The sequence below is a fragment of the Eurosta solidaginis genome, chromosome 2 (genome assembly GCF_040869045.1).
Source record: "Eurosta solidaginis isolate ZX-2024a chromosome 2, ASM4086904v1, whole genome shotgun sequence".
NCBI classification, from domain to species: Eukaryota; Metazoa; Arthropoda; class Insecta; order Diptera; family Tephritidae; genus Eurosta; species Eurosta solidaginis.
The window spans coordinates 299,580,594-299,608,144 of NC_090320.1; the positions used below are offsets into that span (position 1 = coordinate 299,580,594).

At 40.8% G+C, this 27,551-nt stretch overlaps 2 protein-coding genes across 2 annotated transcripts in view; one reads left to right on the forward strand and one right to left on the reverse strand.

The window, feature by feature from the left end:
• dpr3 (defective proboscis extension response 3) overlaps positions 1-27,551 on the reverse strand; it is a 663,598-nt gene that overhangs the window by 470,765 nt on the left and 165,282 nt on the right. The gene's annotated exons all lie outside the window — the stretch shown is intronic.
• LOC137242886 (uncharacterized) lies at positions 24,220-25,555 on the forward strand. Its single transcript, XM_067770136.1, has one exon. The coding sequence runs from the start codon at positions 24,448-24,450 to the stop codon at positions 25,435-25,437; it is 990 nt and encodes a 329-aa protein (XP_067626237.1). The 5' UTR covers positions 24,220-24,447; the 3' UTR covers positions 25,438-25,555.

The following is a 27,551-nucleotide window of genomic DNA, read 5'->3' on the forward strand; positions in this document are numbered from 1 at the left end:
GTTAAACTTTGTGAAATTTCAAAAGCGTAACCATAACGTGTTTACAAGCATATTTTCAGGCGCGTTGTCAAAGTACTTACCTACTCTGTGTGCGCTATCTAATGCTCACAAAAGGGAATATTTTTTATATGCTTTATTTGCATTTGTATGTTTTGAGGTTGTTTTTATTATTTTTTTGTTTGCTTTACGTAATTCAATTTGCAAAAAGTGCTATTTCCCTTTGAGTCGACTGTTAAAAACATCTACACTCATAATTACAGCAATGATGCTTTTGGGTTTTTGTGTGTAAATCAGATATATATCTTGGAAGCGGAATGGCAGCGCTTCAAATGAATTTAAGACTTCCTCTGAATTAAATTTTCAGATTTAGGTGAATTTAAGATAAGTATTTCATTCGGATACTGGAGCTTCTTTTGTTGCAGCGAAGGACTGCACTAAACGTGCTACCATGCAAACACCGATCACTCCGGTACTAACGTCAAGTCTTCCGAAAGTTGGTGGTTTGAACTCTGGGCTCACTAACTTTTAGGGTCACATTGTAGGCGCGAAGTTTGATTATCCGGGCTAAAATCATGTTCTTTGAGTGGCGATAAAAGGCCGTACCAAGCCGAAATACACTCTATATTTGTGGTCCAAATGTATACAAGCGGTGCCGGACTACTGTTTCCAAGCTATTATTTCTCGTATTCACAAAAGCTGAACCCTCTTTTCCTGTGACGGAGTCCTGCCTCCTGAAGAATTTTGCAACCAGGGAAATGATTATCCTACATGTGTTGGCCGACCGCTCTCCAGCACACGTTTCAAGCCTGAAGCCATAGTACTTCTGCAAATATTGGAAGGATGCCCCCGGGCCGGGCTTCTCCTAATGACGTCGGTCTCATATGCCGCCGATATGGTGCTGGGCACCCACCGCCACTCTTCCTTGGTGATGACAGTTTCCTCTTTGTTTCTCACAAGCACTCCCAGAGTGAAGTGAGTCCGCCAGGGCACCGCTTTCCCTGACCTTCGTTAGTTAAAAAAAAAGTGTAAGGCTTCAAGGTTCGATTCGAGCTCAATGTCAGAATAATAATTTTTTTAATGATAATTATTGATTTTTTTTAGCTAAATGATTAGCGCAGCGAGCCTAAAGCGTACTGATGATGAAGGCTTAGCACCCTTCGAAATGGATCTATCTGTGCAGCTATGGCAGGTTGTCTGAAAAAAGCAATTTTTTTTTCATGGCAGAAATTCACTCCAAGTGTTTGCCAACCACTGCCGACAGCCGATCCCACTTAAAAAATACTAACTTCTAATTTAAAGAACTGCTTCTAAGGATTTTGGTGCTAATTTTCTCGTGCTTCTAACCCCAGACTTACCAACACAGGAACCAACTTAGGGAACGATTTTGTCGCCCGTTTCCATTCAGTCGACTTGAAGAGTTACTTTGATGATGCTCTTTTATTATCATTTTCTTTAATGTTTATATTCCTTCCATAGCTCATGTTAATAAAGACCCTCTCAAGGCGGCTTTTCGGGGCCGAATATGTATACTCACCCACTGATAGTTCCTCGAATGGATGGAGGTGCCGGAGGACCTCAGCCAGGACCTTAAAAAGAAAGTGTACAGAGCAGACCGGACGGAAAGTGGGAATAATCTCAGCTGCCTGTTCACTGTCAACAAAGCGGCAAGTAAGTTATAGTTTTAACAGGATAGTAGACAGACCATCCTTGTACATCATTTTCTTACCTATCCAAATTGCAAAGCGTAGTTCTATGAATGCGGCAATCATCAATAAGTGTTCTGGAATGCAAAGAAGCATTGTAGAGTCTTCATCTATACTGGTTTCGTGGTCATAAAGGCGTAAACAGAAACGCGGGGCTGCAAATTTTCTAAGATCAAGCGCAAATCCTACGATATTAGACTCACATAGTTGCTCATATCTCTGAGGGGACAAGACTAAAGGCTCACAATGGACGTACAAACTGGACACTGACTTCTGGCGTCACACGGTTATAAGTTAGGTCTCGTCAGTAGCAGCAGATGTAGGAAGTACGAGCTGCAGGAAGAAACGGTTGCGCACGTTCTGTGTTCGCATCTTTCGCTCGCGAGATCAAGGCTTCGGCTACTGGGGCGACAGAGTTTCCAGATCTCGAGGCAGAAATTGGGCTAGCCGATAAGGCATTTTCACAATATCAAAGAAAAATTTTTTAACCAAAAAAAAAAAAAAAATTGTTTGAAATTTTCTTCAATTGTTTGAAATTGGCCTCAATGGTAAAAGAGCCATCGAAAGCTGGCATGGTAATAGGCAACCATATAAAATAGCAAATGTCGCTAAAAATATGCAAACATTTTTCCTAACTTCCATACCCGCCTTCTCCTCATCAACAAGCACAAAAGTCAAACCAGAGACAAAATTAGAGTTGGGTCGTTTCGTTCTGAACTTATTCAATTCACCGGGTCTCTCATCTGAACAAGTGAACTAGATCTTCGATTTCGGTTCTATTTGTTCTTTTAGTTCTTACACAAAGCATTGCTGCATACACACCCCCATCTATACTTATTGGCTTTTTTCGCGGGTGCAAGCAGCAGTGAACAAATTTGCTTGAAAAAAAAAGAACGGATGAACAAAAAGAACAACTTGTTCGTTTATCAGAAAAAGAACGAAAGATTCGAATCTCTGAAATGAACGAAAAAGCACAACTCTAGACAAAATATTAAATTTTGATTTTGTGTCGATTCTTATTACCAACACATTCAAACATTTCGTCCGGCCGCGTACATATAGGCCAAAACTAATACAACATTAGATTTTGGCGAGGAAATCTTACATTCCCGCCTACGTCATATGGTACATGGTTAAGTATTGCATTTCGCATCTCTAATGAATGCTGCTAAATAAAAAGTACTATACAAACCAAAGAGGATAATAGAGCTATCTCCTCTGTACAACATATAAATATGTTTCCAAGTTAGAAATTATATATATATGTCCCACGCATTCACTCATCATTCACCACTCACTAGATTGAAACTCATGCTTATAACTACCTGTTAGGCTATCAAAGTTCACAAGCTATTGTGGCACAGCTGTGTAGTCAAGTACATTGTTGTACGATTTCATGGGTTCAAAGCCCGCTCTAGTTGATCCTTTTTAATTTTTTTTTTTTTAGCTGAAATTATAAAAATGCCCATATAAAATAGCAAATGTCGCTAAAATATGCAAGCATTTTTCCTAACTTCCATACCCGCCTTCGCCTCATCCACAAGCACAAAATTCAAACCAGAGACAAGACAAAATCTTAAATTTTGATTTTGTGTCGACTCTTCTTACCAACACATTCAAACATTTTATCCGGCCTCGTACATATAGGCCAAAACTAACACAATCTTAAATTTTTTGCCGAGGAAATCTTACATTCCCGCCAACGTCTCATTCTGAAAATCACAAACATAAGAGGAAGAACAAAAAATTGAAAGAACTCAGACAAAATTTAAAATTTGATTCAGCCAGGACCTTAAAAAGAAAGTGTACAGAGCAGACCGGACGGAAAGTGGGAATAATCTCAGCTGCCTCTTCACTTACAACAAAGCGGCAAGTAAGTCGGAGTCCGTTATAGTTTTAACAGGATAGTAGACAGACCATCCTTGTACATCCTTTTCTTACCTATCCAAATTGCAAAGCGTAGTTCTATGAATGCGGCAATCATCAATAAGTGTTCTGGAATGCAAAGAAGCATTGTAGAGTCTTCATCTATACTGGTTTCGTGGTCGTAAAGGCGTAAACAGAAACGCGGGGCTGCAAGTTTTCTAAGGTCAAGCGCAAATCCTACGATATTAGACTCACATAGTTGCTCATATCTCTGAGGGGACAAGACTAAAGGCTCACAATGGACGTACAAACTGGACACTGACTTCTGGCGTCACACGGTTATAAGTTAGGTCTCGTCAGTAGCAGCAGATGTAGGAAGTACGAGCTGCAGGAAGAAACGGTTGCGCACGTTCTGTGTTCGTATCTTGTGCTCGCGAGATCAAGGCTCCGGCTACTGGGGCGACAGAGTTTCCAGATCTCGAGGCAGAAATTGGGCTAGGTCCTAGAAAACTTCTAAAAATTGCCAAAAACAACAATGGTTCTTACTAACTAAAACGTATAACTAAGCCCAACTATAAAACAGAGTTAAGTAAATTAAGTGAAATAGACTTTGGACTTTGGATAAGAAAAGTTAAGCATAATAGAATTAGAGATCTCATTAAGTTCACGTAGAGAGCGTGACAATGGATCATTTATCGCATAGTTAGTAGACTTATGTTTAACATAAAACTGGTTAGGAGAACGAAGAGACCTCGTTGGAATAAGAAAATGAATCGCGTGCAGTAAAGAGGAGTAATCAATGTCTCCATTAACAACTCCGAAAATGAAGGACAAGGAAAGGGTTGACCTCCTGAGTTCAAATGATTTCAAATTAATTAGCAGCAAACGGGAATGATAAGAAGGGATCGGGTCTGAGAAATGTAAGGATTTTAGGCAAAATTTTAGGAAGATCTTTTGTACTCGCTCAATCCTGTCGATTGCAAACTTGTGATAAGGCCTCCTAATAAATGCCGCATATTCCAGTTTGGAACGAACAAACCATGAGTAAAGCCATTTCAAGGTATAGGGTTCTGAGAAGTTGATGCTATTACGCCTCAAGAAACCTAAGGAAGTATACTCGGTTGAAATTGCATAGTTAGTATGATTATTGAAAGAGAGCGAGGAGTCAAAGATAACCTCAAGATCAAGGAGTGAAGGGGAGTACCCGAGATATTATATATCGTTGGTAAGACATTGCGAATTTTAGAAAATGTGACATATGAAATATGAAAGCACTTGCTGAGATTGAGTGCTAGACGCGAATTACGGCACCAGATTGCTAATCTATCTAAGTCTTCTTGGAGACGCTGTGCGTCATCACAATTTTTAATAATGGAGAAAACTTTTAGGTCATCAGCGTAAAGTAAGAACTCCGATGGCACAAAACGATTTCCTATATCATTTATAAACAAAATGAAAAGAAGAGCACAAGTGGCAGTAAAATAGTTGGAAGATACACCCGCAATCGAGACCATGCAGCGTCTGTTACTTAGACAGGCATACAACCACCTGAGAAATACAGAGTGAAAACCAAGCGAAGCGAGTTTAAGTAGTAACATAATGTGAGATACCTTGTCGAAAGCCTTAGAGAAGTCGGTATAAATGCAATCTACTTGATGGCTTGAAGAGAAAGTATCAATGCAATATTTACTAAACAAAGCTAAGTTTGTGGCGGTAGACCCTCCTACAACAAAGCCATGCCGGTTTGGTAGTAACAATTTTTTTGCGGCAAAATACATTCTATTCTTAAGAATCCCTTCGAAAAGTTAGAAATGAAAGATAGCTTAAATATTGGATTTATTTTATAACATAAGTCCTGGTGTCTTATTGGGGTTTCCCCGCCTGGTCGTCAAACAATTTCTTGTACCGCTATGCACATTCAGTGTATGTGACGTCTTTACTGACCAGCCAGTTCCACCTAACTTAACTTCCTAACTTACTTATTTCATTAAAAGTTTTATTTTTCAAATTTTATTTCCGCTTCATTATACATAAACGGACGCTTCACGGACACGGAGCAAACCGCGCACTTATTGTTAGTAAAATTCCATTTCAATGAAAAGCTTTTTAATTTTAAACTCTGTGGTTTGGTAACATCCTGACCTCACTCCAATTGTAATGGAATTTCCAAATTTTTCTAAAATAAAAAATATTGCAAAGCACAGACACAGTGAAATATATATGTATATATAAAGCGATTCCACGTACTGTCACCAATTTGTTCGTCCACACCTTATGAAAAGCAATTTTTAATTTTATAAGCGTCATCAATTTTCTACTTAAAAAATTAAATTTCGTTCGTGCGAATAATAAAAACCAAGCACCATTCATCGTTCAAGGTCACTTACGGAATTGTAAAACAAAAATATTTTCTGATGGCCGTGAAATATTTTCGTGAATTGGTATCGATTGTCATTGGCTATTATACAAACAAACACAGTCATACATTTACTCATACATACAAATTGATAAATAAAGCAGCATAGCTGAGTGCACTTAAAAGCAAACAAATTGACTCTGATACATGTTTTTAAATTATTTATTTTTTATTTAAAGAATTACAATATCCATGAACCATTTGTCGTCAGAATTGGCCAAGTATTGCACTTGAATTTATTTCAATTTCTTTTCTTTTTTTAACAATAGTTTCAGGAATTTTTCATTGCACTGACACTTCGCAATTTATGTAGCCAACTTTATGACGTTATTGGCGCGCATTTTGTTAAGGTAGACATTTGTAAGAAAGATGAAAAAAAGGGGTTGGTGAATTGAAAGTTTTATTGAAAAAGGAAAATAGAGGACGATTGCGATATACTAAAATGAGTTATAAAACAAAGTCTAAAATTTTGGAAATAGGTGATCTCGGAACTGAACGGATCGAGATGCAAAGTTTTTAGCTTAGTTTAGTAATGTGACGAATATTAGCATCACTATGCTGTTAGTAAATAATCACAACAACAAAAACAGCAAGTAGCCAAACTTATGTTCATGTACACATTAAAGCAAAGAGACGCAGTTACATATGTACAAGGCAACAAAGAATATTCCATACACATAACCAGCAGCTTGAAGCTGAGAGGTTATGTAGCCTGCGGCTAAGAGCAGAAGTTGTTACTCACAGATACACACACGCATATGGCTAGAAGAAAAGCATTAACTACAGATATACATGTATATAGCTAAATAACCAAGCATATGATACAACTATTCTAGAATGCATGTGCGTGAAACGTCTAGACCTAAAGAGAAATATGCGAACGAGGTAACGAGAGAGTATAAAAGCAGCGCAAGCTGAGGTGTAACTAATCAGTTTGATTTAAACACGCTATTAGTGAAGTATAATTGTAGTACTCCCAAAGTAGTCTAAATAAAAACAATTTTGCAATACTGAGTATAGGAGTTATTTATTCGACAGTTCAGCGTTTGGAACGTTAGCAGAAGATGTATAAATAATTGGAATCCCCAAAAATTGGTTGCAGTAAATTATCAATCAACTATTTACTTGAAAATCAAGCTACCAATTTTCGAAACAATTAAAAGTTAAACTAAACAATTAAGGGTATATAAGTTCAGGTGTAACAGAATATTACATACTTAGCGTGAGTTTCAATTATACAGTTCATTTCAGATAAATTACTTTTTCGAATTTTGTTACAAAGGACTTTTTTTGAGGCTCTCTAAATGTTGTGTTATGCTTGATCGGTATAGGGGCGTGGCACCGCCCATTAAAAAAAAATGTCTCCCAAAACTTGGTAAGTGAAATATCATTGATACAAAACTATTTTTCGCAAATATATAGCTTATTATTCTAGTCGACTACCCTTTTAAACATCCTTTATATATAATAATGGGCGTGGTCTTTCCATTTTTACTCGAAATATTTCCTGCTATGAGAAAAATATGTGCACACAATCTTATTACGATCCGTTACTTTTTTTCGAGTCATGGCTCCCGAAACATAGAAAATTAATTAGTCATAAAAGGGGCGGTGCCGCACCCATATTCAACAATTTGAATTTTTTGCTTTTTCTTGTTCTAATTCCATCTGGGAAACGAACACCATTCATATAAAGCTCTTTTTTGCAAAGATATAGGTTAGTTTATTCATCCATGACCCTTTTAAAAATCTTTTATATAAAAGTGGGCGTGGCCGTAATAATAAATAAATAATAATAATAATAATATTTGTAAAATTGATTTTATGACAAGTGGGCGGTACCACGCCCATTTTCAAAAGGATTTTCAAATTTTTATCAAGTGTCTCAATATCAGTCCAACCATTGAATTTCAACAGTCTAGGTGTATTATTTACTCAATAATCAGGTTTTTTGTGCATTCCAAATATTATGTATGTAAAAAGTGGGCATGGTTATCGTCCCATTTCGCTCATTTTCAATACCAATCTATTCTGGGTCCAGATAAGTCCGTATACCGAATTTGGCGAAGATATCTCAATATTTACTCAAGTTATCGTGTTAACGGACGGACGGACGGACGGACATGGCTTAATCAAATTTTTTTTCGATACTAATGATTTGGCACATGGAAGTCTATATCTATCTCCTTTATACCTGTACACCCAACCATTATCCAATCAAAGTTAATATACTCTGTGTGCAAAGCACGCTGAGTATAAAACAATTTTAAACTGCGACCTGCATTGGAGTCAGGGTTCTTGGTCTGGATATCGCACGTAGTGGCAACCTCTGTATCAGAGGATGTAAGCATACTGAGATGTTATTAGCAGCCGAAGACCGATCATAGTGATGGGATGTCACATCCTGCAAGAGGTGCCCCTGCCTTCAATAAGAGTGGCGGATCTAGTGAGGATAACGCGATAAAACCCGCAACCCTTATGGTTTGTGCCGATCTCCTGAGTGGGTACACACTACATGAATGTGTCAAAATTTACGCTCAAAGCTGATGATGGTCTAACAATGTTTATATAGATAAAATTGAGTCCTGAGCTGATTACCACGTTGTTCTGCCAACTCAATAGTGAGGCTGAAACGCTGCTGAGACAAACAAATAAATAAATAAATAAAAACCCGACCAGGCTTTAGGATATGTTAGCAGAGGTCCAAGATACCTAAATTTAGTGCGCTGATGCTGTCTGACAGGGTTAAGTATATTGAGGTTATTATTGATAGCAAGCTATCACGACTTCGGTTGCCTTATACTGCTGTCGAAAGCCAATGGCCTATAGCTGCGGGTTCTTTTAGAGGGTACTTCAATAGCTGCATGATATGGTGGTCAAGTCGATGCTATTCTATAGGGTTCTAGACTTGTGAAAAGCACTTTTTTCATGGTGAAACGCTTGCAAGCAGTACAGCGGCTAGCTTTGCACTAAACGGCATGCTGAATCTATAACCGGTGGAAAAAGCGGGATATAAGCTTATGAGTTACGAGCACTCCCATATTCATACTGAGCTCGACTTCATTCCTGGCAGGGAAGACCTCTATACGTCGGCTTCCGCTTCTGTTGCCACATCCGGAATCTGGTCCTGTTCGTGGATGGTGTCTGATCCTGTTGATGCATGGATCCAGGGTGGACGGGAGGGTTTAGGGTGAAATATTCTGCCATGAGCTTAGTAAGAGCCTGAAATTAATGTTACCCGATCACTGCTCACCTACTATAAAGAATGCTGTAGATGGCATGCCTCTCGCTGTTAGGGAATTAGATATTTAGGCGGCTATCAAAGAGCTAATCTCTGTCACTTGCGTTGGCATCTAACTACGTTTTGAAAAAAATTTCTGAGTACATAAGGATGTCCCTAGCAACTATCAGACTGGTCCAACTTAACGACAAATTCATCCTGTACAGCTTTTTTGTTTTTGTGCTGGTCTCAATTCAATAAAAATATTGTTATAACTTTTTTCTCCGAAATGGTCATAACGTCAAACGGAAATTTCTCAAATAAGCTTATACGTCATATTCAAAAAAGTCCAATTTACCTTATGGCCGTTGACATTTTGTCACCAAACATTTGGCTACAGAAAATTCAAAAGTAGCTGTGCCACCCCTTAGCTTATAGCGTTTTCTTTTCTGGCAAAAGTGTTACGCTTTTTGTACGCCGCGCAAGGGTTGTAAATATATTTTGTTCTGTTCTAAAAAGCAGTTAACGCCTTTACGGGGTATTCCGTTCTTTTGTGAAAATTGTTACCTGCTCTCAGCGCAAAATCGTTACACTTTTACCCTCCAAAAAATGGCGGTGTGGCAGTGCAACTCTGCTAAACTAGCTGATCGTGACAATTTATTTTCGTAACTTCGCATATTTTTATGCGACGAAAATTTAAATGAAGGAAATAATTGCTTATGAATTTTTATTATCATTGACAGCGGGTTTGTGAAAATCAGCTAATACACGGGGTTCCCATTTATGTTCTTTGCATGCACTATAAATGTTGAAAATTTTCTGGGGTAGGAGTAACTCTATTAAGGCTTTACCATTTACTTAGGCAACAATTTATTTCAGAAAAGAAAACGCTATTAGTTAGCTCGATGAAGGGCAGAGAGGGGGTATTATTTGGACAACCACGCCTCTCTTAACGATCAAGTGCCATTTGAATATTTTAGTAAGTGGTGCTGCCCCCAGCGGGTTAGGGGCTTATAATATACCCACGGTAGGTATGTCTGTCGTAAAATACAAAATTGATACAAGGGGTTGTGTAGCGCTTCTCCCACTCGATTGACAACCTCACCTACCCGTGGTGAATCCTGTTTCAACAGCCGAGGCTACGGCGACCCCATGTTCCTCATAGAACGAGTGGGTGGGAAGGGCGGTATGGCCTAGAAGGCTTATTGTGGTTTTATAAATCGTTCCCGATATGGTCGGGCTAGTACCTTAATGGTGCTTTGTTACCGGAACGTACCGGATCTATATCCGGCAAAGCACCATCGACATCGATAACACTCCCCAAAGCCTTTTTGGAGTGTCTTTATCGTTAATGCAACAACAACAACAATAAATGGTGCTCCTCCACTTTGGTTTGGCTTTGATGGCATGCAAACCTTGAATTTCACCCTCTTTTTCCCTTTAGCTGCTGCCAAAGGTATACTTGCTTCGATTATTTCATTTCCTTCTGATAATTGGTATTACAGATTAGCAGCTCACGCAGATACAAATAAGTTACATAGATGCACCTACGTGGTAAGAGCTATAAGTATGAGGTCAATGCAAATTTTTATAAAAAAAATTCAGCCCAACTTTAAAAAAATCGCACGTAACTGCATGGAAGACTTGTTGGTTGAAATTTATAGCCTTCCCTTGAAAAATGGTTTACAGTTGCGTCTGACATACAACCAATTAAATTGTATATACTCTCAGTCAAATTTTCACCTTCATACGCAAACACACACGCAAACACACACACACGCACCACAATCACACAATCCGTTCTACCTGCTAATTTCGTATGATTTTATGCACCTTCTCAGCAAATTTACAATGCCGGTTCAATATCCGTCTACCATAAACATACGAAAATTTACTGACCCACCAACCAATCGGCCAATCGATGTAACAACCAAACACCAAAGGATACCAAAGGATTATAAATAAAAGGCGCTCAATACGAAAATGACCAAAAATCAAAATGCAAAAGCGTAGCCAAATTGTATGGCACATGAGCGGTGATTTATGGAATGCAGGAAGTAATGAAAGCTTTTCGCACAAAATCGCACAAAAAAAGGTAAATGGTAACAAAAAGATTCACTGGCATAATCGTTGCGTTACCGGTGTCGGGCAGTCAGTCGATATTAATGGCCGGATAGTGAGCGGACAACATTAAGATAATCCATCGTTGTGCTGCCACAAAGGCGAGGCCATTCGATCTACGATGTTCGATGGACGAACGTTCAGTGTCTCTTTTTTTTTTTTTGAGATTACTATGTATATGTATGTACACATGCATAAGTGTGTGTGTGTGAGTACATTGGGCTTTAATTGCATAAACTTTTTTTATTGAAATAACTTTCTCGCCGTGCAGTTAAGCGCTGAGTGTAAGAAAGTTCTGGTGAATATATATAGCTCTTACATAACTTTGCATAAGATTATATGTATACGAATTTATTACTATGGGTTTCTATGTATATGTGAATATGGCAATGTGCATGGAAATCAATTATTTTGCATATATTGGAGATATATCGAAAAAGTTTGAAAAATGCTTTAGCAGACTGAGATTTTTGTCAAGCTAAGTAAAGCAATCCGAGGGACTTTTATGAGGACTGTTTGAGTTTGTTCAGACCCCCTACCGCCACCACTGTAACATCATGATCCTCTCCGTCGCTCCAGCAGATTTGCTTAGAGCATCTGCGCTATGATGTGGCGAAAACCATGTCGAAGAACTTCGCTTTCTATTCGGGTGGTTCGATGTTCGTGCTCAACGAATCAGCCGAAAAAGATTCGCGTTTTGCGTCGCCTCGGTTTACTTGAATTAATTTAATTTCTCGCCGATGCCGTAATGCACACGCCCATTGCTTTGTTTAAGAGGCTCGAGATCCTCCTTGTTCAGGGCAAAGCCAACCTGCCCCCTAGTTCCTACTGCGTCCTTCACCAGCACGAAACTTCAGTCTTGTATCGGGAACTCATGCCCAGCTCTTAGGCGAACCAAAATGTAAGGTAGACTGCACCTGCCTTGTACATCTTGTGTCCTCATAAACGAGGCCCTTTTTTTGGTGGTCCATCAGTACTTCGAGAACGGCGTTTGCGATTTTGTTACGGATGTACGGCCGCTTGTCTTTATGGATGGCACCACGATTATTTCCATATTCCTGGATTACTATAAGGATTCGGTCCTTGGCCACTCCGGCAGAGCAGAGTTTGCTTACCTTAGGGTAATTTTGGTGCCTCTTCTGGGGAGCTTAGAAGTCCTCGTCCTACTTCTGACGTTTATGGGAGGTTGCGCTTTCCACGGTTATTGCCGAAAGGCTTTGCAACTTCGGCAGCTGAGCTTGCGCACCCTATTTTTTAAGGGGTTTTGGCGCCCTTGTTTTATCCCGGTGAGCCGAGCCGATGGGAGAAGGGGTCCAATTCGTAGTTGCAGTCGGTTCGTTCCACCATTTGACACCTTATCTGTGGCTATCCTCTCCTTAGGCCACAGCTTACGTTGCCCTACCAGCATATGGTGAGCGCTGAGCCTTAGCAGGCACATCGATTTCCGACAACTCCCTTCGCCGGTACTAGTACTAGTACACTAATTACTATTTGCCATTGTTCTTTGTAGGGTTACCTACCTACTGTCCAGAGTGAGCCGCCGACCCATAGTTTGCAACGCGGTTGTGGAGATTTGATGTTTATTTCTATGCTGTCCTATATATCCTATGGTATATACCCTAATCACTGATATTTGTCACGCCTTGTTCACACCCTACAGTAGCTCGATCTCAAACTGTAGATCGAAATCAATTTTTTAAATGCAAATAGATCTAAAATACGTGATCGTATAACGAGATACGGGCCCAGCTAAAGACTTTTTGTGCAATTTTTGATGACTTCACTTACCCACTCTGCTAGGAGGCTTTACAGAACTTCTAATATTAGGAAATAAACAACGAGGACAAAATAAAACCCTTTTTTGGCATCCCGTGACAGGTTTGGAAGAACTTGCTTTAGAAACTTCAAGGTTTCCATATTATTACCCCTATTTGCTTAACATCGTTTTACCACCGCGCTGGATCAAAGGTTGGCAGTTGTTTACTGGATTCGTCCCTCAACAACTTGGACATATAAATAAGAAGCTCCCTTTGTACAGACGTATACCCAAAAGAATTGTTATGATCAATTGGTCACAGCCGGGAACTGCTTCGCCTCAACCCAGGATCGCTACCTCTTTATTCATCCTGAAGCCATCTCCTTTTATAGCGGTTGCAGTATCGATATATTTTCGCGGCAAAGTTTTTGTCAGCGAGCTGCCTTCGACCTGCTTCCGCGGCGAGTTAGCACTTTACTTACAGAGGCCAGTCGCTTCTTTGCTCTGCCAACTGGCGCCCATTGTTCACACCAAGGGAATTGAAATCGTTTTCCACTTGGTTCTTCCAGCGAAGTGGGGGCCGCCCTCTTCCTCTGCTTCCATAGGCGGGTTCCGATAGAAACAGTTTCATTCGCATGTTGGCACCAGCCTAACTATATCGGGACCACGTCGTTCCGTGAGGAACGTGCTAATTAGACACAATTCCTCCCGAGTCGGTTCCTGATTCCCTATCTGCGCTTCGAGGGCAATCTTAAGGCCACAATAGAGGTGGACGGTTTGCGCAAGGGTGCTCAAATGGCGGACGAGGCTATACATGTGTACACAGATGGTTCCAAAGTAGTGGAAGGAGTAGGGTCTGCGGTATACTGTGCTGACCCGGAAATAAACAGATTCTACAGGCTGCCGGATTATTGTAGCGTTTTCCAAGCGGAAATAGTAGTCGTAACCAAAGCAGTAGAAACCCTGGAAGAAAATAGCCCAAGCTGCAATCGTGTTAACTTTTATATTGACAGTCAAGCAGCAATTAAGGCAATAATTTCGCCTACCACAGCATCTAAATGCGTGTTAGAGTGTAAGCATTCCCTGCAGGGAATTGGGACAGGGAGAAGCATACATATATATTGGGTCCCAGGGCATATGGGAATAGATGGGAATGAAAAAGCGGATGAATTAGCTAAAAAGGGCGCATCCCATGAAGCTTGCTCCATAGACGTCCCAATTAGACTGGGTGAAGTTAAGCGAAGGCGGGAGGTGCACATGATCGACCAAGCAGGAAAGGCGTGGGTTCAAGCGCGGGGCTGTAAAGTGTCGAAGATTATGTGTAGGTCTTACAACCTTACACTAATAAAGTTTCTTCTATCATTAAAAAGAGAGGGCTGTAGACTCATGACGGATATTCTAACTGGACACTGCCTTCTGGCGTCACATGCCTTTAAATTGTGCTTGGTCAGTGATAGCAGATGTAGGAAGTGCGGGCTGGAAGAGGAAACGATCGAGCACGTTCTGTGCTCTTGCCCTCCGCTTACCAGGCTAAGACTCCAGCTATTGGGAGTGATACAGCTGTCAGATCTAGAAGCAGCAAGTGGCTTAAATCCTAGGAAGCTTATAGTATTTGCCAAGGGGACGGAGTTATTTTATAACATAGGTCCTGGTTTTTGATAGGGTTTTTCAGCTTGGTCGTTAAAACAAACTTCTGGTACACTACGGACTTATTCAGTCTATGTGAGGTCCTCATGGACCGGCCAGTTCAACCTAACCTAACCTTCCGGGTCGGTTAGGTCGGCAACTAGGTCGAAGACGCAATAAATTTCCCTGACAACCCTTATATGCTACATGAATCCCGCTATAAATATATGTACATGTGTATATATTACGCCTTGTTGAAACCGTTCTGCTTACTTTCAACACTTCCGCTCCCTTGAAAACCTTGGGTTCTCTCGCTTTCTCTGCTTTGTAAGGTCCTCCACTCCTCTTCTCGGTTCGTTCTCGCTCTCTCCTTTACAGCAATAATTGATTTCATCTACCTTCGCCTTCTAATATCTACTTGTCGCTTGAATGGCTTTCATCTTTCCTGACTTGTAACCCTAATCTCTCTCTCTTCTTGGGGCCGGTAACGGGTAGATGTAGGCCCCTGAGGGTTTCAGCCATATAGTCGGGTGCTGCCTTCACACCTTAGACAAGGCGCATATTCTAGTGAGGGTAATCTTCCCATGCACTTTTCGTATCTCATATTTGTATAGTAAATATACAAACAAACTTTTAATAATTCAAAATAGCTTCACTGAAAATATGCAATGCACGGGTTTTGTGATCTCTCTTCTTGTTTAAATTTAATGCAAACAAGTTTATAGGTGCTTGAACAACGAACGGCATCTGACTAAGTTAACATATGCACACTTAAGTAAACAAGTTTATATAATAAAACACATGCGAAATAATAATTTTAAAATCGATGAGTTTTGGGCCGAACTTTTACTTTCAGAGAATTCTAAGGAGTTCACTTCGAAAACTAAAATTTCATAAGCATTTGGTTCTTCGTAGCAAACTTTAAGCGCATCCACCTCGTATGTAGGCTTTGCAGTGAAAAGACGTTTAAAATGAGTTTTGCTGGCAATCGAACCGCTTACCTTTGGAATGTCACCTTTGCCGTTCCAATACATACATACTCACATTCAACCACGTGTAGTGTCTATTTATATTTTATGCTAAATTAGTGCACAAATAGATTTCCACATATTTACTTGTATTGAGATCAAATTTTGATAGCAAACTCAAGTCAAGTGTAAAATGTAAATGACAACAAATGCGCCGTATCGACACGAAAATATCGCTCATTTACTTCAATAGTGTCATAACTAAAAAAACATAACTTTTGAGTTAATAACATATAAACGTAACCAGTAACATGATCTATTTTGTTTTAAAAAAATCTCTGTGATCCGTTACAAATTTACCACGTGCTATACAAATGAAAATACGCCTTTATATGCGCAACATATGGCAGTTAAAATCTTTGAATGGCTCTCCTGGAAAATTGTGTTTTTTGAGTTATGACAATATTGAAGTAAATGAGCGATATATATATGCGAATACATATATATGCATTTCCTAACCTTAGGATGTAGTGGAGTAGGTATGGATGTGGTTGCGCAACAGAATTCATATGCCTTCAGGTACAATACAAATAAATAGAAACTCTAGCATGCTTATACGCCTAAAATTATGCTAGCTTGCTGCAAATTATGCAAACACTTCATATGACACATGGCAAAGGAAAGAGAATAGCGAATTCATGAGTAATTTCAAAATAAGGCAAACAGTCTTGCATATGTATAACGTTTAGGTAAGGAAAACGACCCTGGATGAAGTTTGTGCTCCAAATCAGCACCTTTAAGACGATTTATATATTTGAAAGAAATTCTAAAAGGCCCACTATCATACGCTACAGTGAATAAAAGGTCCAGTGTCTTGAAGCTTGGGGCGACATAACGTCAACGCCAAAAGGTCAATCGACCTTTTTAAATTACAACAAAGGAAACGGCATCTCAAAGGGCCCTAAGGCTTCAGGAGTTGGGCCTTTGGAGGGAGCGTACATACGTGCAAGGCCGTATCCTGCTCAATATTAACGACTCCCGCATCTTGTCAAAAAACGGACTACATATGTCCAAGGACAGTATTCGACACAATTACATTAACTACACAATTATCTTCCCCACAAGGAAAGATTGGAAAGATGCGGGATCACTCAGAGATTCGACATCTCGGTTTTCACGGACGGATCTAAGATGGCTTGCGAAGTGAGAGCGGAAATGTTTGCGACTGTCCCGCCCACGTTCTTATGTATGCGGCTTCCCGACTCGGCAAGCGTGTTTCAAGCTGAGTTTTTCGCTATCCAAGAGGTGTGTAAAGCGTTAATGGATATCAATGGTAACGGTAACGGGGTAGCCATCTTCTCCGATAGCCAGGCGGCTCTTGGGGTCCTCGGGTCAGAGACGATATCATCAAACCTGGTTGGGCAGTGTAGGAGAGCGCATTGATTCCGGCGAGCCGGCAGATCGTTACCCTGATATGGGCGCCTTCGCATCAAAACATACAGGGTAACGAGATGGCGGGTGAGCTGGCACGGCGTGGAGCGAAGGAAGTGCTTACACCCCTGGGACTTATCAAGGGTCGCATCCCCCAGTACTGGTTGAGTGAGGCCAACAATAAGTGGAATCGGTTGCGGACCTGTAGATTTTCCAAGAGCATGTGGCCATTATATAACGAAAAACGATCTATAGCTGTCCTTAAGATGAACAGAAGGGAAATATTCAGAGTAGTTGCGGTGCTCACGGGGCATTGGACAATTGGGGTACATGCGGCACGGATGGGATTGGAACACAATACCTCCTGTCGCAGCTGCAAGCGTGCGGAGGCGGAGGAAAAGGTTGAGCATCTGCTGTTCGAATGCCCAGCATACTGTCGAAGCAGAATAAAGTTCCTTGGAAAACCCTTTTTCGAAAGTCTCCCAGAACACAAGGATGTTAGGCCGGGAGAGCTTATCAAATTTATAAACTCCACAGGATGGATATAAGGGGACGAGTTTCCCTGAGGCGCTTGAAAATGTTTATTAGTCTTCTTACAACACCCTTTCAGGGGTTAACTCACGAGTTTGTGGTATCAAAACGGCGCATAAGCGCTAATTGGAGTCAATTGGGATTCGCCAATCCTTTTTTTGCATATCTAGTGTGTAGCCCCCCCCCTCCCTACCACATTCAAAGATCCGATGAAAGAAATCCTCTATTATCGATTGCACTGATTTAGATTTACCAATCTTCTAGCAGAAGAAAAAAATTAAAAACTAAATTTTTAAGTCCTCTCCTTGCAACCAGTTTTCCTATCCGGTATTTCTTCATTCTCTGCGGACACATGCACTGTGTAAACAAAAGGCGTAGAAGGCGCATGTAAGTAAAAACCAACCATATTTTACACTGACCGCACAAGAAATTGGTAATTATGAGGATGACTGGACACCTACAAAACTCTACGATTTTATATAATTTCATACAGCGCACCCCCGACGACCACAACGCAGGTGTGAAATCTTATATTTACCCAAAAGCAATCTGTTTATTTACTTACTTCACCCTTCGCCCGTCGCTATATGTTGTCCGTGCTGTGTCCGGTAGGCAAATATTCAAAAGCATCCATTTCGGTGTGTTAGTTGATTTTCTATGAAATGCTCCGTTGCACTTTTGCTAGCAGACACTCGAAGCCAAAGATGTTCACTTGGTAGCTTCGATCTCTCTATCGTGTCGTTAATATTATCGACGCCAGTGGCAAAGCCATTGGCTTCATTAATTTCCAACTATGTTTATGCGTGTCTGTTTGTACGAAGATTTGTTTGTATGATTCTTGCTCGGGTTGCTCTTGGACAATGCGGCATATTATTATTCTTGTGGATTAAATGAAGCCGGTTTGAGTGTTGGAACGTGACAAAGGATTTATATTTAGCAGACACGGACACACTTACGTAAATAGCTGCAATATGAACTTACATGTGTACATCAAACTATATGCGAAATACTTACAGGTATGATGTATGTATGAAAGGATTAAGCAGATCCCACAAATGGTAATGAACAGAGTTACAGTCCCAGCAGCTCAAGGGGGCTCAAAATATGCTCTCAGTAAGATATGTCCATTGTAAGTGTCAACTAAAGTCTATAAGGTTGGTTTGGTCAAAGGCCGAGGTATGCTCAGTCAATCCAGAGTCGGGTGGAGGTCCCACTTCCCCCACCTAAATAAATACACAGTAAATTAGTGTTTTGATTTCGAACACACACACACACGTGGATCTCAGGTTAGAATATCCACAACCTTGAATCCAGTAGAGAGACTGGGAGAGGGAGATGTTTCCTAGGTAGTGTCGTTGGGAATATTACGATCCAAGGACGGCGGTTCTCCGCAGAGAGAGATAGAGTACTAGCTAACGGTGGCTCTTCGCAGATGGTGACGACGGCGGTGAATAACGGTGGCTCTCGTCAAAGGGTGATAACGGCGGTAGTGATGACGGCGGTAGTGATGATCACGCCCGAAGAGAGAGTTTTAGATGACGGTGGTGGCTAGACTCCGGGATGGGATGTCCAAGGATCGGGAAGGGGATGGTGGTTATACCTAAGGCGAAGTGTCCCTAATGTATTTTGACAAATCATCTTATTCATATTTGTATATGAACACACTGGGAATTATACTCGCATTGCCGCGTACAGGGCGACACGAATGAAAATTCTCAACCATTATGTGTTTACCATCGCCGGCTTGCCTTGTGCTTGCGCGATGGTTGTTGGGCCGGTATGTATGCAATTTTTGTGTATATGTATGTATGCATGGCTGTCACCATGAATTGTGTTTGCACGGTAGGCCAGTAATATGCTGTGGGTACCTATAATACGTAGGATAGGCGTTGTGTGAGGGATAGATATTGTTGCGTAGTATTTGCTACGTTACAAGTCCGGGTTGTGCGCTGGACGTGAGACCCGCCACGTACCTATTAAAAAAGTTATAGCCTGTATCTGTTGAGATTTCTATTTTTTTTTTATGAACTATGATTTGAGGGCATGTGCCTATAATTTTCGGACCTACTGAAATTATAGTACCAATGCCTAGGTGGGTGATGTGCAGGCAAAGTTTAACATCCCTGCCTCACAGGAAATACCAAGGACTAAGGACTAAATAAAAGTGATGTTCAACGGCGTGATTGGGAAAGTGTCAGATTATTCTAAAGAAAAACCAACCATCGGATGACGGAAGCTTCTCAGGTCGGGCCAGATTATAATAGAAATGATAATGGTGACCGCTCAACCGACGAACAGAAAGTGCTCAAGTTATGGAAGGAACACCTTCTTCCTTGTCAGATATGGGAGATGGTTTAATCATTCCCATCATACCCGAATTCCTGAAGACAAAATATACCCTATCATAATGCTATAAAAATGGCAATTTTCAAGGGAGGGCCTTCGGGGAGTGTCCTTATCGCTACAACAACAACAATCACCTCCAAACCCCAACATAAGCAACATATGACTTAGCGACTTCCTATCGTTCGGTTTCCTTAAGCTGATGCTGAATCAGTTTATCCTTGGAACACAGGAACAGATGGTACAATCTATTTCAGCTCCACAAAGCTAGATATCAAACGGAGAATCTTAAAAAAATTTTACTTTGGACTGAGTATCTATGGGATGGCCTTGTGATATATGAGATAAAGTTGCTCCGAAATATTCATGGTCCTGTCCGTTATGCTAACTGCGTGTAAAGGAGGTTTAACGATGGGCTGTGTAAACGAACAGAACAAAAACAAACGTCCATAGGCTTTGTTGGCTAATTCATGTAATTATTGTGAAAAAATACGCTTCGGCTTAGAAAGTATGCCTCGCGGCACCCGTATTAGAAGGGTGAGGTCTCCTCGTTCTCCCAATAAGCGTCAGTTATCGCGAAATATAGATTTTTACGCAGCGACCAATATCGTATAAGCGGTTTATGCGGTAAGTACCGTACCGTAGTTTAAGAGTAAAGGGCTAATTAATGGTGACTTATAACCATAAAACCATAACCAGATAAAACAGCTGATCGAACCTACCTTATGGAAATCAATGTAATCGATTAATGGTGCCATACCATAACGCTAACGCCATAACCATACCTTAAGGGCGAATTAATGGTGACTTATAACCATAAAGCAATAACCAGATAAAACAGCTGATCGAACCTACCTTATGCAAATCAATGTAATCGATTAATGGTGCCATACCATAACGCTATCTCGATTACATTGATTTCCATAAGGGAGATGTGATCAGCTGTTTTATCTGGTTATGGCTTTATGGTTATAAGTCACCATTAATTTGCCCTTTAGCCAACCAATTGGTTTTTGATTTTTCGCCATATCCATAACCTAAAAATATTTGAGTTGGTGAATGTATTAACTTTTTGTATATTTTATTTATTGTTTTGGATACGTTTTGACTAAGAGACTTATTTTTTGTGGAATATGTTTGTAATTGTTTGCGTTTTCTTCATTTTTATGAAATTTTCACGATTTTTAGGTTAAGGCACAATAATCGATCACATTCGAGATGGATATGGATATGGGTATGGTTACGACTATGGCGTTAGGGTTAAGGAAGTTTAATTTGGCCTTAAGGAGTAGTCCAGCTTTATCTCTTAGAGGATAACAATTTTGAAATGTGAAACGACGAGTTAAACAGCGGATGTACTGAGATAACAACCCCTCGTTGGGTCATTCCGGTAATGAGAACCGTCGCTCTAGGCACCAACTGAAGACGAATTCCTGTTATTTTGAAACACAATACATTTTCCAACTGTCAATTCACAGAACCTGTCGCATCGAAGTAGAGACCCCGCTAAGAATTTACTCATACTTACTAGAGGTTTACGACGATCACTATATCGGCGGCGGCGTAGGCGGCGCGCCGATGTACACCGGTGTTCTTGCTTTAAAAAGCTTTTTTCTATTTAAAAAATAATAATATTTATGAAAGGGTTTGTTTGTATGTTTTTAAGGGAATCAACGTATTGGCGATTTCGGAAAGATCTGGGGTTTTTGCCTCAAAGTTTCGCGGATCGTTCAAAAAATTTCAAGAGCAGCTCCTTGCGGAGGGACTGTCCTTCATTCACTTACTCCAGGGAGGCTTCGAACCTAGCCCCGGTCTAAGGGACTGGTACTGCTGCGTCTGAAGAAAAAAATGTATGTACACACTTTTGTCTGTATTTATCGTACAAATCGTACTTTCACCGAAGGAGATGTTCTGGTCTAACTTCTAATACTAGTTATCGACACGATTTCTTTATTATTTGTGAAATTATTTGTGACCCCTTGCTGGTCACGCACAAAGGCGACTTAGGGTTGCTGTTAATGGTCTTTTAATACTCATGGCTCTCATGGCACATTTTTAACGATGAGCACCAACGTTGGTCTATTGTTAATCGCGCCAAAGGAGGCATATAGTTTTTTTGGCTGTTCTAAGAGCTATAATTCCCGAAGTGTGAACAGTAGCAATCCTGTCCACCACCTCCTGACCATCATACAACATGCCAGCACAGAAGCTATAGGACTGCGACTTCGAATTCATACCTACGTGAACGTCACTAGAAGCTCTATGTATAGCTCAGAAAGCTTTCTAACGGATTTTTTTTGTCACGGAGCACTACCAGAGAAACATATTGAAACGTTAGGGAGTAACTATTCGGCCAAGGATGCCCCTCGAAATCATAGGCAGTTCAAGTGGATATTATTGAGTAACTCATGGATGAAAATAGTATAATCCCACATAATTTAAATTTTGCAAAACCCTGGATACATTTTTTTTAAATGTAGACCAAATTTGTAGACGTTTGTGTTCGAAACATTGATTTCGATAGTCTTCGCTAAACCAAAACGATATTATAGAATGAAAGTCGACCGATTTTAAGTTGAAAAATGTTAAGGATATACGGTCAGTTCAAACTGTTGTTTTCCGGCCTTTTGATACAAGAATTCATTATGAATAACCGCGTAGCTTCAGTTTTCAAACTAGTTCGACTGTCCACTACGTTAGAGTAGTAGCACACCCGGTCATTAGTTCCACTGTCTTGGGAAAGCTTTTGCTTCACCACTTTGAGTGTTCTTGCGAAGGACAAAGCCTCACCTGGTAAATATATGTGCCTACGTATTCACATTTGTGAAAGGAGGCGTAACGTGTAGGTGATATTTCAACTTGGTTGATAGGCTAGAATCACAGTGATTCACTCCAAGGGACTATTTGGGATAGAGCCGCCAACTTTAGGAAATGTCAAAACGGGAGACTTGGGTGGTGAATGATGAAGTGTGAAAATCAAAACTAACACATTCGACGCTATTTAAAAAAAAAAATAAATAAATGTAAGGCGCGATAACCTCCGAAGAAATCTAAGGCCGAGCTTTTCTTCCAATTTGCGTCGTGCTCCTCTTGATTTTCCCTACAAATCGGCCGGACGGGACCTACATGTTTTATGCCGACTCCGAACGGCATCTGCAAGGCAGATGAGTTTTCACTGAGAGCTTTTCATGGCAGAAATACACCCGGAGTGCTTGCCAAACACTGCCGAGGGGCGACCCCGCTTAGAAAAATTTTCTTCTAATTGAAAAATCTTATTTCTAAAATTTTGATGTTGCTTTGCCCGGGAGTTGAACTCAGGGCATACGGTGTGATAGGCGGAGCACGCTACCATCACACCACGGTGGCCGCCAACAACAGATGTTTGAATATAAGCCCAAGTGATTTTTCAAACCCTCCTTACCACCCCAAACAGACCGCCGCGTAACAGAAAGTGATAACCATTAAATTTGTAACCCTGCTGATTTTGTGGACTTTGGTGTAGTTGCACTTACTGAACTTGACGTTATCAACGGCATCTCCGCCTTGAAATCGGCATTCAAACGAGATTTATGTAGATGGGTTATCTTCTTTCTTACTAAAGAAATGTAGTTGGTCTTTATCGGCTTAAGTTTGAGGTGAGAATCATTTCAAAGGAGAGTTTAAACCCCTGGGACCTATTTACTAAACGGTTTTTCATAACTGATTTTGCTTATTATTTACGCCAATCGGAATATAGAATTTTTGAAAAAATCGGGTAACTTGCGTTTTTAACAACTTAAGGACAATTTGAAAATATGGGTCATTTTATTTGAATTCATAGTTCCTTCTTAATTTTTTTAAAAAATTATGCAAAGTGAGCATTTAAATTTTTATATAATTTTTCTTTTAGTGTTTTGTTTTAATAACTTGGTTAATTGGGTGATGCAAAGTCCGTGTTAAGCTGACATCGAAAGCGCCTGTTTTTTAAATTACTTTTGAACGGCTAGAAAGAGTTACTTTACGCAATTGGATTCTTATAACTGGCAGTGATGCGCATCCGCCGATACCCTTTTCGACCATATCCGTCCAATTTCCGACATGAACAATAAATGGCCTAGACAGTCTTAAATGAGTAGAAAATGTAGTATCGCGCCGGACGCCGCCGCCGCCGCGCCGATATTTTTGACACTCGGCGGCGGCGCCGTTTATCGGCGGCGTATATCTCTAATACCTACTTACCTTTTTTTTACCACCTTTACTGTAACTACTTGCAATTATGTAAATATTTTTTCTTTTTGTTGATTTTTCTGTTTAAAAGTGAATTAAATAAATTTAACTTTCGTAGTGAATTTTAAACAAAATTCGCACAACGCTCAAGTAAATTATCCAACAAATTTCTAGTTTGAGTCTCAGGACGTTTTGCTAACAAAAAAGGAAACAAAAGCAATTGACAATCAGAAAATAAGCGGGAAAGGATTTTTCAAAATATGACAAGCCTACGATGCGTTGCCAAAATGCTGATCAAGCAGCACCGCTTGCCAAGAATCATCGCCAGTTTTGCGAGCGCTATTTCCACTTCCGCGCCAAAACCGAACTTAGGCAATCATGAAACGAAGATGTCCAACGAATCGGTGCGTATAGAATTAACGAAATTACTGTCCGAGCCGAATGTGGTGGGGGGCAGCAGCATTCCAAATAAAACAGATGAGGCAAGTGATAATGATTGTGATCCAAAAGTGGTCAATCTGCCAAAACCGTCCAAAAATGAGATGCCTGCCATGACTATAGTGGACATAAATAGCGGCTATGGACGTATGGATTTTGAAGAGCGTATGGATCATATGGATCTCGTTGATCGCATAAGTGATACTAAACTTCCCAAATCCTCTGCACCACCAATGATGCCATTAATAAGAGAATTACCATCAGTCGTAAATGTTGATGGTTATAGTGATGATATGATGTATGAAGATAAGCCCGAAGATACACAGCCGCAGCCTTCGGCAATAAAATCTCCTAATGCAGAATCAACAAAATCAAATAATGGTGCTAATGATAAGGAAGACAGTTTGTCGCCATTGGCTGATGAAGCACAACGAGTAGCAGAGACTCCACCAGCAACGCAGAATCAAGAGGCGCGGTCCGATCCCATAATGAAGGCTGGTGCTTGTACTCCCACAACAACTGCTGTAGACATTTTTGATAGTAATATATGCATTGCTCCAGTTGATATTGACGCTTTTCCCAAAGAAGATGAGGTGAAGAATCAGGGCACCGTTGATATTGATGCCTTTGGTGATGATGAATGTCTGCAATTGCCACCGATACCGAAAGTTCGCAATAACGTTTTCCAATTTAAAGGCATTAAGGTGATTATGCCAAAACGTATGCTACGCGATGAGACCTATCGCTATCGATTGGATCCAACTGACAAGGATAAGCCTGACGACATGCATATTTGCATCTTTGAAAAGTAACTATGTGTATGGGTTTATTAAGCTCTTTTTATGAATTTATCAAATTTGTTTATCTTGTGATTGACCAACATTTTGTAACATTGTATTGTTCAATAAACTTTGCTACAAAATACAAGTACTTAAAATTAAAATAAGAGAAGAGTAAATCAACGCTGGAGTAGAAGAATGTTAGTGCAAGACATTGGGTAGATAGCGTGTTTTCGAAAAAGCATTCCTTCTACTCAGCAAATGTTAAGTTATATATATATGATTATTTATGTAATATGTTGTTGTTGTTGTTGTAGCAATGCTCGCCCCACCTAATAGCCGCGACCGATCACAAATTGTCATCAATATCCTCTAACGGGAGTCCAAGGAAACTTGCCGTTTCAACAGGGGTGGACCATAAGGAAAGGGGTGTTAGAGGCGTTGGTTCCACATTACAATTAAAGAGATGGTTGGTGTCATGTGGGGACACATTGCAAGCAGGGCATACATTTTGTATGTCGGGGTTGATTCTGGATAGGTAAGAGTTTAACCTGTTACAGTATCCAGAACGAAGTTGAGCAAGAGTGACACGCGTTTCCCTGGGGAGTATGCGTTCCTCGTCTGCGAGTTCTGGATATTTTTCTCCAAGTACTGGATTCACCGGGCAATTCTCGACATAAAGGTCCGACGCCTGTCTATGGAGTTCACCAAGGACCTGCTTGTGTTTTTCCGCTTCATACGGCTGGGTTCTCAGGTGCCGTATTTCCTCAAAATGCTTACGGAGATGACTCCTTAGGCCCCTAGGCGGTGCTGGTTCGTCAATCAGATGTCTGTTGGGATGCCCAGGTTTCTGGGTATTCAACAGAAACTGTTTGGTCAGCATCTCATTTCTCTCCCTGATGGGGAGTATTCTCGCCTCGTTATGCAGATGGTGTTCTGGGGACATAAGAAGACAGCCCGTGGCGATTCTGAGAGCAGTATTTTGGCAGGCCTGTAGTTTCTTCCAGTTGGTGGTTTTTAGGCTTGGCGACCATATGGGTGACGCGTAGCACGTAATCGGCTGGCTAATTGCTTTGTATGTGGTCAAGAGCGTTTCTTTATCTTTTCCCCAGGTACTGCCAGCAAGGGATTTGAGGATTTTATTACGGCTCTGAATTCTTGGAACAATTGCGGTTGCGTGCGCACCAAAATGTAGATCCTGATCAAACGTCACATCCAAGATTTTGGGGTGTAGGACAGTCGGTAGCGTAGTGCCATCGACGTGGATGTTCAATATGATCGACATTTGGGGCGTCCATGTTGTAAATAAGGTCGCGGAAGATTTAGTCGGTGACAATGCCAGGTTTCGCGAGGCGAAAAAACTGGAGAGGACAGGGAGATAGCAGTTTATTTTATTGCATAGCTCATCGATCTTTGGGCCTGGGCCTGTGGCCATTATTGTGCAGTCATCGGCGTAGGAAACGATTGTGACTCCTTCCGGTGGTGAAGGTAGCTTAGATATGTAGAAATTAAACAAAAGCGGGGATAGGACACCACCCTGTGGCACCCCTTGTTTAATTCTCCTTTGTTTTGATGTTTCGTTTCTGAATTGCACCGATGCCTGCCGACCACCCAGATAATTTGCGGTCCACCTTTTAAGACATGGGGGAAGGGTAGACCCTTCCAGGTCTTGCAGTAACGAGCCATGGTTGACCGTATCAAAAGCTTTTGATAGGTCTAACGCTACGAGTACTGTTCTATGGTGGGGATATTGATTCAAACCGCAATTTATCTGGGTGCTAATGACATTTAGCGCGGAGGTAGTGCTATGGAGTTTTCTGAAGCCATGCTGATGAGGGGCTAGCTGCAAATGTGCTTGGAAATAAGGGAGCAAAATGGCTTCAAGCGTCTTTGCCACTGGCGATAGGAGAGATATCGGACGATATGACTCACCTACGTTAGCTTATTTCCCAGGCTTTAGTAGCGGGACCACCTTTGCCATTTTCCATTTCTCGGGTATGACAAAGGTGGAAAGAGACAGGTTGAAGACATGCGCTAAATATTTGAAACCCTCTTTCCCTAGGTTTTTAAGCATCGGCATGGCTATGCCGTCTGGGTCCACTGCTTTGGATGGTTTAGCGCGACCAATGGCGTCCTCAACCTCTCTA